At 45.5% G+C, this 12,763-nt stretch overlaps 1 protein-coding gene across 4 annotated transcripts in view; it reads right to left on the minus strand.

Moving 5' to 3' along the window:
• The window catches only part of RALGAPB (Ral GTPase activating protein non-catalytic subunit beta), a 1,713,320-nt gene that overhangs the window by 968,967 nt on the left and 731,590 nt on the right, over positions 1 to 12,763 (minus strand). For all 4 annotated transcript variants that reach the window (XM_069243900.1, XM_069243898.1, XM_069243901.1 and 1 more), the window contains one exon: positions 1,107 to 1,242. In XM_069243900.1, coding sequence (XP_069100001.1) covers positions 1,107 to 1,242 — 136 coding nt within the window. The remainder of the gene's footprint in view (positions 1 to 1,106; positions 1,243 to 12,763) is intronic.

Consider the following 12,763-nt stretch of genomic DNA (forward strand, 5'->3'; position numbering starts at 1 on the left):
CATCAAGTAGTGTGAGAGCAAAACTTGCATTTTTACTTCTGTCACTTGGAACAAATAGGTGAAAAAATCTTTGGTTGTAAGAGCCAGCCAATCACAATCTCATGTTGAATATGCCACCTGCATCCTCTTCACTTGTACAGCTGATCTCATAGACCACAGGTGTAGCGTAGAGGAGCTATCGGGGATCCATGCGCAACATGGCTGCACTTATGTTAATCCTCTTTCTCTAAACAGTTTCTTAATAATAATACATATCCAGTGCTGTATTACAAAAAGTGCATCAAAGGGAACAACGGGTGTATGCCTCTGCACTTGCACATCCAGGGAACTCTGAAGGTATAGAATAGGCAGCTGATGTGGTCCTTTCTGTACTATGTATCACGTCAGCGAGAGGTGGCATAATAAAATGTGAGGGGGGGTCCCCCTGCAAAGCTCTCAGGCCAGGGTATTGTGCTGAGGGGGTACCCATGGAGCTCAGGGGCACCATCGCACCGCGGGATGTCCAGGGACCTTTGTTACATCACTGGCCAGCAAGATCACGGGGGCATTCTCTCATTTGCATGGGGGTCTGGCCACATGCAAAAGAGTAAACACTTTGCCTCTGTGCCCATGCTGTATTACAGATACAGGTGGCAAAGCAAAGAGACCGCCAGAAGACAGACTGACAGTGCACCACAATAAGGAGGTGCACATTTTGTGTGCCAGGGAAGGTCATCCCTTGCAAGCGGAAAGGGGGAACTTATGGATCTCCCAGGAATCCCCCTTCAGGCAAGTACAGTCATTCACTGCACCTGCCCACAAGGGGATCTCTGTCCCTTTTGAATTGCAGCCCAGGTTGCTGCCTGCAAAGTGAAAAGGAAACCTGCTGTTTCAAACAGCTGGTCCGCTTTTCACTAATGCATTATTTTCAAGATAGCGCATTTACCATAAAAGGGCGCACTGTCCCAGTCTATGCCAAAGCACACATTTAAAAGTGCACTAGCACACGAACAGGAAGCGTATATGTCCTATCTGTAATATAGGGCCCAGGTGTCTTGTCAACTGGTGTTAGAAACACTGGATGCTTATCGAAGCCATACAAAACATTTTCTTGGTGGTCTACTTACCATAATCCCTTAGTAAAGCTTGTGCTGGTCTCTCACTATTGGGAGTAGTTGGCTCACTGCTTCCTCCACTTGCTGTACTAATGCCACTGTTGGTGCGACTATGGCTTTTCTGGTTGCTGTCTACACAAATCTGAAACTTGCAACATACAGACATGACAAAAAATCAAAACCATCGACCTTTGTCACTGTTGGAAAGAAAATGATAAGAAAAGCCTCATCAAACTTAACGAAAAACAGATATACAATCCCATTAGTTGTTCAAAGTCAACGGTTGAAATTTTGGATAATGCTGGCAGCTTTACATTGCTTCACTGCAAAGTACATAATTTGTAAAACAATAATCCTGAAGCCAGACAATCTAAAATATACGCACAACAAGTTTTGACAAAGCCATTACGTCTTGCTATTTTTAAAGAAAAAGCTTTCACAATTAAATATCCTCCTAAAGCTGCAGTGGACACTTTTCCAATACAGGCTGTAATTCCGTAAGCCCTCACTTGTGATCAAACAACCATAACGTGTCCCCTTTTTAACACAACCGATACCTCAGGGCAGAAGTAAGACATACACAGATATGTTAGGTACATATATTCTGAAAAATAAATGTATTATAGAAATGGTAGCTAGGTGTGGACATTATTGTAATTAGCTGTAGAAGTTGTGGTAGGTTATACACACACACAAGGGTAGGCAGGTAGGACTTGAGAGTAAATATAGTAGGTAGATATCAAAGATAATGTATGGTAGGATAAGTGTGATATGTAGGTTATGTATATGTTAGGTAAATTATGTTAAGTATGGTAGTTATATAAAGTAGGTTGACATGATCTGCTAGGCAGGGTAGGTATGGTAGGTTTGTAATTTAAGTTGGGTATGGTCCGACAGTGATACATGCCGACATTTAGAAGCATGACGTTGTATGCTCCCGATACACCGCTGCAGTGCCTCCTGAAGTTTCATGAGGTCACCAAGATATGGAACAAACGTCCCTGGCTGGAAAAATGTTTTGATAAACTTTGAGACCTATATGAACATTTACAGATCCGTTCCCTTTATAGCATGAAAGAAATGCATATAACAGCTGGAGATTATTTTTTTTAAACATATAATACACTCACCAGAGCGGCAATACAGACAAGGAAGGACGATATTGCTGTATCACTGAAATCCAGCTATGTATACCTAATGCTAATAAATGGCTACAATAAAAAGGCAATAACGTTAATATAGAACACTACACTGTTCTATTTTCATATTACACAGATGACAATGGGTTAATAAGGGAAGTGGGAGTCAAAAATAAGTACAGAGATACCAGACAGGGACATTTGATACATGACTCCCGATTTCTAAAGCCAAAAAGGGCTGTTTTTTAGCCACCCCCACCTAAAATTGCCTGTTTTAATGTTAGTCAATATGGAAAATAAAATCAATTTAATATGTTTCATTGCCTCGCTCTTCGAAAAGTTGACATGTATGGAATAATATTGTAATAGGTCTCCGCAAAGCCACATGATTTATCACTGAAATTTAAGCTTTAAATATATTTTGGAAATGCAGCCATTTTCTCCAAACACCAGCTGATGAGTTCTGAAAATACGCACAATTTTGTCTCAAATACACTCTCTTCAATTTTGGTGAACATATATTCTTTGAACCACGCAAAGGATTCAGATTTAATAGGCTTGGCTGCACAGAGGAAAGTTACTTATAGGAAGTCGTTGGGGAAGCCAGAGCTATAATTTATTTTAATTAACTCCCCGCAAAAGCATCAAACTGTGCTCATATGTCTCTTTCCAAATTAAGGATCTGATCTAAATAGAAATGTTATTGTGCCATTTTTGAAATATTTGAACCTGCAGTAAACTGCTAGTATTCCGTGTAAACAAACACATTAAACTCAACAGCCATCCCCAGGTTGGGATACACTGTCCTTAAAAAGGTGTCTTCGGGGGCCTGGCCACACCGGAGACCATCATGGCCGCTTAATCGTGAAGCTCTGGGGGCTGCGGACATATTCTAGTTGCAGATTCCTTACCATTTGAATTTCACCCAGGAGTCAGCTTGTTCCGGAGAACTTTCTGAGCAGTACCCCTGCAAACCATTAGGAGGTGTCGATCAGCTCTGAGTCCTTCGTTGATGTTGTTTGTGCTGAAAATTATGTCACCAGTCCTATATAGGTGTCACCCCGGCATGCTGACATCAATTTCTTTTCACTGAAGAAGCGCAGAGCCATGAATAACAATGCCTATTGGTGCGTCACAACTAAGGCCCTGAAAGGTGATTTTCTGACCCTAGAAATCAGTTTGCAGAGCAGGGAAGATGGGTGGTTAGGTAAGGAATCTGCAACAGGAATACCTCTGTACCACATAAGGAGTTACCGAAGGTAAGTAACTTGTTCATCTGATAGAGAGCATCCCCAAAGGTGGGTCTGCGAACCAAAATCATACTAGAAAGTCCTGCAGGACCGAACAGGCAAAGTACCCGTCCCTAAGGACCTGACTGTCCAAACAGTAGTGTTTGGTGAACATGTGCAAGGTTGTCCACTCTGTCAAATGACAGATTTACAAGCAGTACCAAACTAACACCCTCAGTGGCAAAGGGGTGGCAGGGTGCAGACTGGCAACACAGAGTCGGGCACCCAATGTTATTCAATGCAGATCATATTCAGAAACAGGGTGCAAGCTCTGCCCAGGAGGCTGGGCGAGGTCAACCCACAGCTGCCCAGATAAACAGAGATGCCAGGGGTCGTAGGGACATAAACGGTCTAGCTCCCCAGCAGCCAGAGGCTCCGGGTGCAGGGGTGTCTTTTGACACCGGAAACAGCTTACCGGGCAGGTCGTAGTCAGGGGGAGTCCTTGGATTTAGGCTGCAGGCACCACTGTGGAGTCCGGCAGGGGTCAGCCCATGGTGGACATTTGATCCGAAGGGCTGAGGAACCTTCACTGGACTGGTGGGCCCCTTGACTTGGGCCAGGGGTGTCGGCTGCAGAGGTGGGTCCAGGCGGTGGTTATGCTGTTCCTCAAGCAGACTTCTTTAGAGATGGTTTCTTTAGGACAACTCTACTGTCCTTGGGAGTTCCTGGTCTTTATCAAAGGCTTTGGAGGTCACTGGGCTGCAGGGTAAGTCGCCTTCCGCGTGCATGTTCTTTGAAGGCTGCAGACAGGCCAATAGGGCTGGGGCCAAGTCAGTTGGTGTCTGCAGTCTTCTCTGCTGGGTGAGTTCTCGGTTGTCCCGCTCTTAGTTCAACAGAAATCCGATTCTACGGTTCAAGGGTGCAATCTAAAAAGTGCATTTAGAGGCATTACAGTGAGTGCCAGGTGGTAGCCAATGGGCTAATCACCTTTAGGGTGACTACACCCTTTCTATGACCACTTCCTTTGTAAGGTGGGAATAGCCCTAACCTTATTGGCCTAATTCCTTCCACACAAGATAGAGGAATTTAAAAAAGTAGTGCTCACTTCAGCTCCTCATCCACCCTAGGGCTGGGACTGGCATGAAGTGGGCACTCCTCTTAATTTAACACATTTCCCCACCAGTCCTGCCGCCACAAGTGGGGTCAGGAACTGGGGGTCGGCCTCCTGCACCATTTGCAGAGGTCTGGGTCGCATTTCAAAGGCAGCAAGGCCTTTGAAGCTCCCTGCCCTTGAATGTCCATCTTTCCTGGGAGAGGAGGTCACACCTCCGCCCAGAGAAGTCCTTTTCTAACACAATCCCCCCCCCCAAAAAAAAAGACACAAGCCAGCCACAGAGGAGTAACAAGAGAAATAAGCTAGAAATGTCACCCAAACATATCAAGAGTGTTCCAACCGTCAGCATAATAAGGATGTCAAGTTGCCCTGAATCCTGGTCATAATTGCAATAAGGAAAGAATAATAAACATTTACAATTATCGCATAAACCCAACAGAAACTTCTACATGAAATAAACTTTTGGTATTAGACTGTAATGCTCCAAACAGCCCCTAGAGGACACCAAAATGAAAATAGTGTGTGCAGAGATGCCAGGCGCAATGTGCTTTACACCCCATCAGGCACCCACCGCACGTTGTGCAAACTGGAATTCTCTAAATGAATGTGCGTAGGCTTGGAGCGGTCCCTTTTTCATCCTTTCTACCGAATGTAATAATCATTTACATTCATGATTACAAACTGTGACTTATAACAAATGCTCCCAATGTAGTAATACAGCCTGATTTACTAAGTAAAAACCCTTCCATATGTTAAAGAAACACAATTTTTGGAGAGTCGATAATTTTTTTTATAAGGTGCACAGTTTACGCACCAAACATTTTTAGAGTTCGGGTCGTGCATGGGTGACTGAGCTCAGTTAGACCCTCAGCTGGGCTCGCCCTCTTAATCTGCTGGCTCACTCATGTCAAATTCTAACTACATTGCCACTTCTACACTTCCACTTCAAACTTATGAAGAACAATAGGGTACGTGCCTCTTGACCAATATATTCTGAAGAATACACACGTTTATATAGAAGACTTCTAATATCCCCCCTCATAACAGATGTTATTTGTCTGCTTCAGGCAGAGGAGAAGGGCAAAGAAAGCATGCACGAGAGACAGAGGCTGAGCGAGGGACAGAAACAAAACCAGTCTGTCACTGCGTGAGAGAGATAAATTAAGGAGCTACGAGAAAGATGGACAATGAGAGACACATCATTGACGAAGGGAAAAAAAGAGAGGGAAGGAGGGGCATGGATGGAGAGAATGCAGACGCAAAAGAGACAAAAAGGTAAGGAGAGAGACACCGGGAGAGAGAAAATTGAGTGATAGTGGGTACCAAAGAAAAGTGGAGACAAATTAAAGAGGCAAAAAGAGAGAGAGAGCCAGAGGAGAGGGGAATTAGCAGGAGAATGAAGGCAATAGTGAGATAAAAAAAAAACAGAAGAAAGAGCGTGCTAGAGAAAGGATGCAGTTGGGGGGGCAGTATGATATAGGGAGAACACAAAGAGATAAGTTGAGTCAAGCAGGAAAAGATCGAAGTATAGTAGACAGATACAAAAAAGAAGCAATAACTAAGTGCGAGGTAGGCAGTGAGATTGAGCGAGAGAACCATGTGGAGGTACTGCAATGAAATACACAAGGGTAACAGAATATTTCAATTGGCCAGATAACAAGCCAATGTTATCAACTCCACAGGTAACAATTTTAATCAACGGGTCATGTTAATTATTCCACAGATACGGAGACTACAGGGAGTGCAGAATTATTAGGCAAGTTGTATTTTTGAGGATTAATTTTATTATTGAACAACAACCATGTTCTCAATGAACCCAAAAAACTCATTAATATCAAAGCTGAATATTTTTGGAAGTAGTTTTTAGTTTGTTTTTAGTTTTAGCTATGTTAGGGGGATATCTGTGTGTGCAGGTGACTATTACTGTGCATAATTATTAGGCAACTTAACAAAAAACAAATATATACCCATTTCAATTATTTATTATTACCAGTGAAACCAATATAACATCTGAACATTCACAAATATACATTTCTGACATTCAAAAACAAAACAAAAACAAATCAGTGACCAATATAGCCACCTTTCTTTGCAAGGACACTCAAAAGCCTGCCATCCATTGATTCTGTCAGTGTTTTGATCTGTTCACCATCAACATTGCGTGCAGCAGCAACCACAGCCTCCCAGACACTGTTCAGAGAGGTGTACTGTTTTCCCTCCTTGTAAATCTCACATTTGATGATGGACCACAGGTTCTCAATGGGGTTCAGATCAGGTGAACAAGGAGGCCATGTCATTAGATCTCCTTCTTTTATACCCTTTCTTGCCAGCCACGCTGTGGAGTACTTGGACGCGTCTGATGGAGCATTGTCCTGCATGAAAATCATGTTTTTCTTGAAGGATGCAGACTTCTTCCTGTACCACTGCTTGAAGAAGGTGTCTTCCAGGAACTGGCAGTAGGACTGGGAGTTGAGCTTGACCCCATCCTCAACCCGAAAAGGCCCCACAAGCTCATCTTTGATGATACCAGCCCAAACCAGTACTCCACCTCCACCTTCCTGGCGTCTGAGTCGGACTGGAGCTCTCTGCCCTTTACCAATCCAGCCACGGGCCCATCCATCTGGCCCATCAAGACTCACTCTCATTTCATCAGTCCATAAAACCTTAGAAAAATCAGTCTTGAGATATTTCTTGGCCCAGTCTTGACGTTTCAGCTTGTGTGTCTTGTTCAGTGGTGGTCGTCTTTCAGCCTTTCTTACCTTGGCCATGTCTCTGAGTATTGCACACCTTGTGCTTTTGGGCACTCCAGTGATGTTGCAGCTCTGAAATATGGCCAAACTGGTGGCAAGTGGCATCGTGGCAGCTGCACGCTTGACTTTTCTCAGTTCATGGGCAGTTATTTTGCGCCTTGGTTTTTCCACACGCTTCTTGCGACCCTGTTGACTATTTTGAATGAAACGCTTGATTGTTCGATGATCACGCTTCAGAAGCTTTGCAATTTTAAGAGTGCTGCATCCCTCTGCAAGATATCTCACTATTTTTGACTTTTCTGAGCCTGTCAAGTCCTTCTTTTGACCCATTTTGCCAAAGGAAAGGAAGTTGCCTAATAATTATGCACACCTGATATAGGGTGTTGATGTCATTAGACCACACCCCTTCTCATTACAGAGATGCACATCACCTAATATGCTTAATTGGTAGTAGGCTTTCGAGCCTATACAGCTTGGAGTAAGACAACATGCATAAAGAGGATGATATGGTCAAAATACTCATTTGCCTAATAATTCTGCACTCCCTGTAGAGTGGCGACTTTCACATCCGAAGTACATCCATTTAACATGGAATGCAACATAATCCAAAAAGACGGGCCGGGCATTGCTCCGCTATTAATCAAAACATGAATTTTTGTACTCCTGAGACAAAATACAAGTTTGCACTCTATACTTCAAAGCGACATGGCCGCCATGGACCACTCTTAGACCAACGAGAGACTGAGACAAAATACAAGTTTGCACTCCATACTTCAAAGCATCATGGCCTCCACTGAAACAATGTGACCTAACTGTTGAAGCTCAACAATACCGCAGATCAAGCTCACGCTGTAAGAAAGATCTAAGCGCCGTCCCTACCATGGAGAGCCAACAGGAGAAACAAAAGAAAGAAAGTAGTTCACTCACGCTAAAGTGTATCTGCAATCGTGCAATTATCCATGTAACGGGGTCAGTCTACAAGGCGGTAACAAAATTGCCCAAAGGTGGGACACACGTAAACCATTAACCAATGATATCAAGGGATTTTTGAAAGGCAAGCCCACAAATGAGTAAAAGTGATGGGCATGAGGTGGGCATGGTTAAACCCCACAAATACATTATAACACGTCAGAAAAGCTGCGCTTGTGCGCTGCTATGCTCGACCTAAAAAGGCTACACTGTTCACTTACTCCCTGCTACTTACAATCATAACTGGCATCAACAAAAGGCAGAAAGTTAGGGGGTAACCATGCCAGGGAAGGCATTTCCTTACAACTGCCCCATATGGAAAGGAGTGACAACCTTAGGAAGCGAAGCCGCCCTGGTTCTCAGCACCACTTTGTCAGCATAGAATGACGTAAAGGTGGGTTTGACGCTAAGAGGCTGAAGCTCACTCACACGCCTAGCAGACGTAGTAGCAACAAGGTAAACAGTCTTTAAGACCAACAACCTTAAAGAACAAGAATGCATAGGTTCAAACGGTGAACCCATTAAAAAAGTCAAAAACAGATTTAAATCCCACTGAGGCATGAGAAACCGAGTGGGAGGAAATTTATTAGTTAGGCCTTTCAAAAACCTAACTATAGATGATTTGAACAAGGAAGGTTGATCCGGAAGGCAAAGAAAGGCTGACAGCGTCGACAAATAGCCCTTGACAGTCGCAACTGCACAATCCTTCTGTGCTAAAGTAAAAGCAAACAACAAAACATCAGACAAATGGGCTTTCAAGAGATCAATTTGTTTCTCTCCAAACCAAGCCACAAATTTCGCCCATCTGCCGGCATAAACAGTCTTAGTGGAGTGTAGCCTGGCCGGTAAATAATATCCACCACTTCTGGCGGGAGAGAAAAAGAACTCCGATTGCCCCGTTCAATCTCCAGGCATATAGGTGCAGGTTCTAGAGGTGGGGGTGTAGAACCTGCCCCTGCAAGAGGAAATCTGCCCTGAGAGGGAGACGGAGCAGAGTGCACAGTGAGAGTTGGAGAAGGTCAGTGTACCACATCCTTCTCGGCCAATCTGGACCTATTAAAATGACTTGAGCCCGATCTTGGCAAACTTCCTCAGAACCTGAGGAATCAAGGGTATGGGGGGAAACACGTAATGTAACTGGCCACACCAGGACATCTGAAACGCATTCCCCAACGCTCCTTGCACCAGATACTGGAGGCTGCAAAACGACGGGCAGTGACCGTTGTCCAGAGTGGAAAATAGGTCTATCCGTGTAGAAACCCACACCCTGAAGATGTGAAGAACTAGATCTGGATGGAGACACCACTCGTGGTCGGCCGAGAAATGCCGCACGTACATTGAGAACTCCGGCCAGATGGTTTGCTATTATGCAAATCCGATGGTCCTGTGCCCAGGACCAGAGCCGCAGAGCCGCTCTGCAGAGAAGGTACGACCCTGCACCTCCCTGCTTGTTGACGTACCACATCGCGGTAGTGTTGTGCGTCGACTTGAAATGACTGACTGCGAAAGGACGAGAGGAAGGCCTTGCGAGCCAGACGTATCGCCCGCAATTCTAAAAGATTGATATGAAAAGTCTGTTCCACTGGAGACCAAAGACCTTTGATCTTCAGGTCCCCCAGATGAGTACCCCACCCGAGAGTGGACGCATCCGTTATGACCGTGGTCACTGGAGGTGGTAGAGCAAACGGCCTTCCTTGGGGGAAGATTGCCATCCACAGCCCACCATCGTAGATCCACTGCAGGATCTCTGGAGATCGTTATCGATTCTTCGAGATCCCCTTTGTGTTGAAACCACTGTTTGAGAAGGCACCATTGGGAGCCCTCATGTGCCAACGTGCATGAGTGACCAACAGAATGCAAGAGGGAAACAGACCGAGCAAACATGGGACCTTGAGGACTGGAACAACCGGTGCTTTTTTAAACATTGGCATCAACGCCTGAATGTCCTGGATCCATTGAGGCAGAGGACAGGCCTGATTCCATGTTGTATCCAGTACTGCCCCTATGAACAGGAGGCGTTGAGAGGGCTTTAGGTGAGACTTGGGCATGTTTACCGTAAAACCCAGACTAAACAACAACTGCGTTGTCATTTGGAGATGATGCAGTACACGCTCTGGAGACTTCGGTTTGATCAGCCAGTCGTCCAGGCCAGGGAATACCGATATTCCCTTCCTTCTGAGATGCACTGCAACCACTGATAACACCTTCGTAACGAGTTGAGGTGCGGAAGTAAGACCAAAAGGAAGGACCGCAAACTGGTAGTGCTGCGACCCCACCACAAACTGAAGATACTCCCTGTGTGACTCGAGAACAGGAATATGAAAGTAAGCATCCTGCAAGTCGAGAGACACAATCCAGTCCTCTTTGTTCAATGGCAAAAGCACCAGCGCTAGAGTCAGCATCTTGAATTTTTCCTGTTTGAGGAACCAATTCAAAATCCTCAGATCGAGGATAGGTCTCAATCGACCATCCTTCTTGGGAATCAGGAAATATCTCGAATAGCATCCCTGACCCCTTTCCTGCTCTGGAACCAACTCCACTGCGCCTTTTAATAAAAGGACCTGAACCTCCTGCTGAAATAACAGGAGATGATCCTCTGAACAAAACGAAGGACGGGGAGGGGGAAACTCACAAAAGGGAAGGGCATACCCTTTCCCCACAATATTCAGTACCCAGGAGTCTGATGTGATTAACTCCCACTCGTGGAGAAAATCTAAGAACCTTCCCCCTACGGGAGAAGCATGACTTAAAACAGATGTAAAACTAGGGCTGCTTTCTTTGTTGCGCTCCCCCAGAGGAAGAAGATGAGGCAGGGTGCTGCTGGGTGGCTCCTCAAGTTCTAACCCTCCCCCGTCCTCTAAAGGACCTATAAGAAAGGTTGGCAGACTGTTGAGTCGTGGATTGAGGCCTCCCACGAAAAGCAGCTCCACTACCAAACCCACTAAACCTCTGAAAGGAGTAGATGTGGAAGCCTGCAGTGCCAAAGACTTCGCTGTAACTCTACTATCTTTAAAGCGCTCTAAGGCAGAGCCTGCTTTGGCCCCAAACAATTTTCTCCATCGAAAGGAAGGTCTAATAAAGTTGTCTGGACATCCGATGAAAATCCAGAAGACCTAAGCCATGCATGTCTTCTAGTGGCAACTGAAGTACCCATCGCCCTGGCCACAGAGTATGTAGTATCCAGACCAGACTGGACGATATGCTTGGCTGCAGCTTGGGTGTCCGACAGGAGTTCATGGAACTGTCCCTGCATTTCCTGCGGCAAGTTAGGCACTACAGCTCTAGCCATGTCCATCAAGGCGTGCTCATATCTACCCAACACACAGGTAGCATTAACCGACTTCAGCGCCATACTTCAGGATAAAAAAGTCTTCTTAGCTGTCTGCTCCATCCTTTTGGACTCCCTGTCCGATGGAGTAACAGGAAAGGAACCTGGAGCAGAGCGAGCCGAACAAGAAGCCTGGACTACCAAGCTCTCCAGAGTTGGATGTTGTGACAAAAATCCCAGATCACCAGGAGCAACCCTGTACCTTCTTGCAACAGATCTGGACACAGCTGGTGATGTCACAGGCTTTTTTTCCAGATATCTAAGATAGGCTCTGTAAGAGCATCATTGAATGGGAGAAAGGGCTCCACTTTTTAGTAGAAGAAGGATGTAATACTTATGTCAAAATGTTAGTTTTAACTTCAGCAGCTGGAAACGGAAGGGTCCAAAAATTCTGCAGCCTTCCTGATAACAGAGCTGAAGGAAGCTGCCTCTTCAGTAAACTCCCCTGAAGATGAAATATCCCACTCAGGGGAAGTGTCCAGTCCACTAGCTGAGTCTAGGCCCTGAAATACTCCCAAGGGCTCAGCAATCTCTCCTTCCTCCATCAATTGTCTCTGGTATTCTTGCTCTTCCAAGAGCCTCAACGCTCTCCTCCGCAACCTCAACCTGGTCTCCAATCTAGATGTCGACATGGAGTTTGCCGACGACGCTGGTTTCAAAAGCGATGAGCACTCCATCCCAACTGGGATCCATCTGGCGATGTCATCGGCGCCAAACCGGCATCTTCAGCCTGATAAAAAGGCACAAACGGTGCCGACTTTTATGGAGCCATAGCCTTATTAAATATAGTGATCATGGAATTTAGAAATGCTGCCTGATCCGCTCCCGGAGTCGAGAAAGCAGGAAACATCGGATCTTCATGAGATGCCGGGGCCAGATACGGAACCTGTGGCACTGACTCTTGAGCCCCAGGTGCAAGCTGAGGACCCACTGGAGACTCAGCCACCTCAATGAGCGATGGCGCTGACGAAGCCTGAGGACTTTGAGGCTGGGGAGTTACAGTGGGACTAACCTCCCACGTCGTACAACGCCGGCTGGATGGAGAACGAGATCGACCTCTAGAAGAACGACGCGGAGTCTCGTGCCGGCGCCTCTTCGTATGAGACTTATGGGATGACGAGTCTTTAGTCATAGACCTTC

Source organism: Pleurodeles waltl, chromosome 7 (genome assembly GCF_031143425.1).
Source record: "Pleurodeles waltl isolate 20211129_DDA chromosome 7, aPleWal1.hap1.20221129, whole genome shotgun sequence".
NCBI classification, from domain to species: domain Eukaryota; kingdom Metazoa; phylum Chordata; class Amphibia; order Caudata; family Salamandridae; genus Pleurodeles; species Pleurodeles waltl.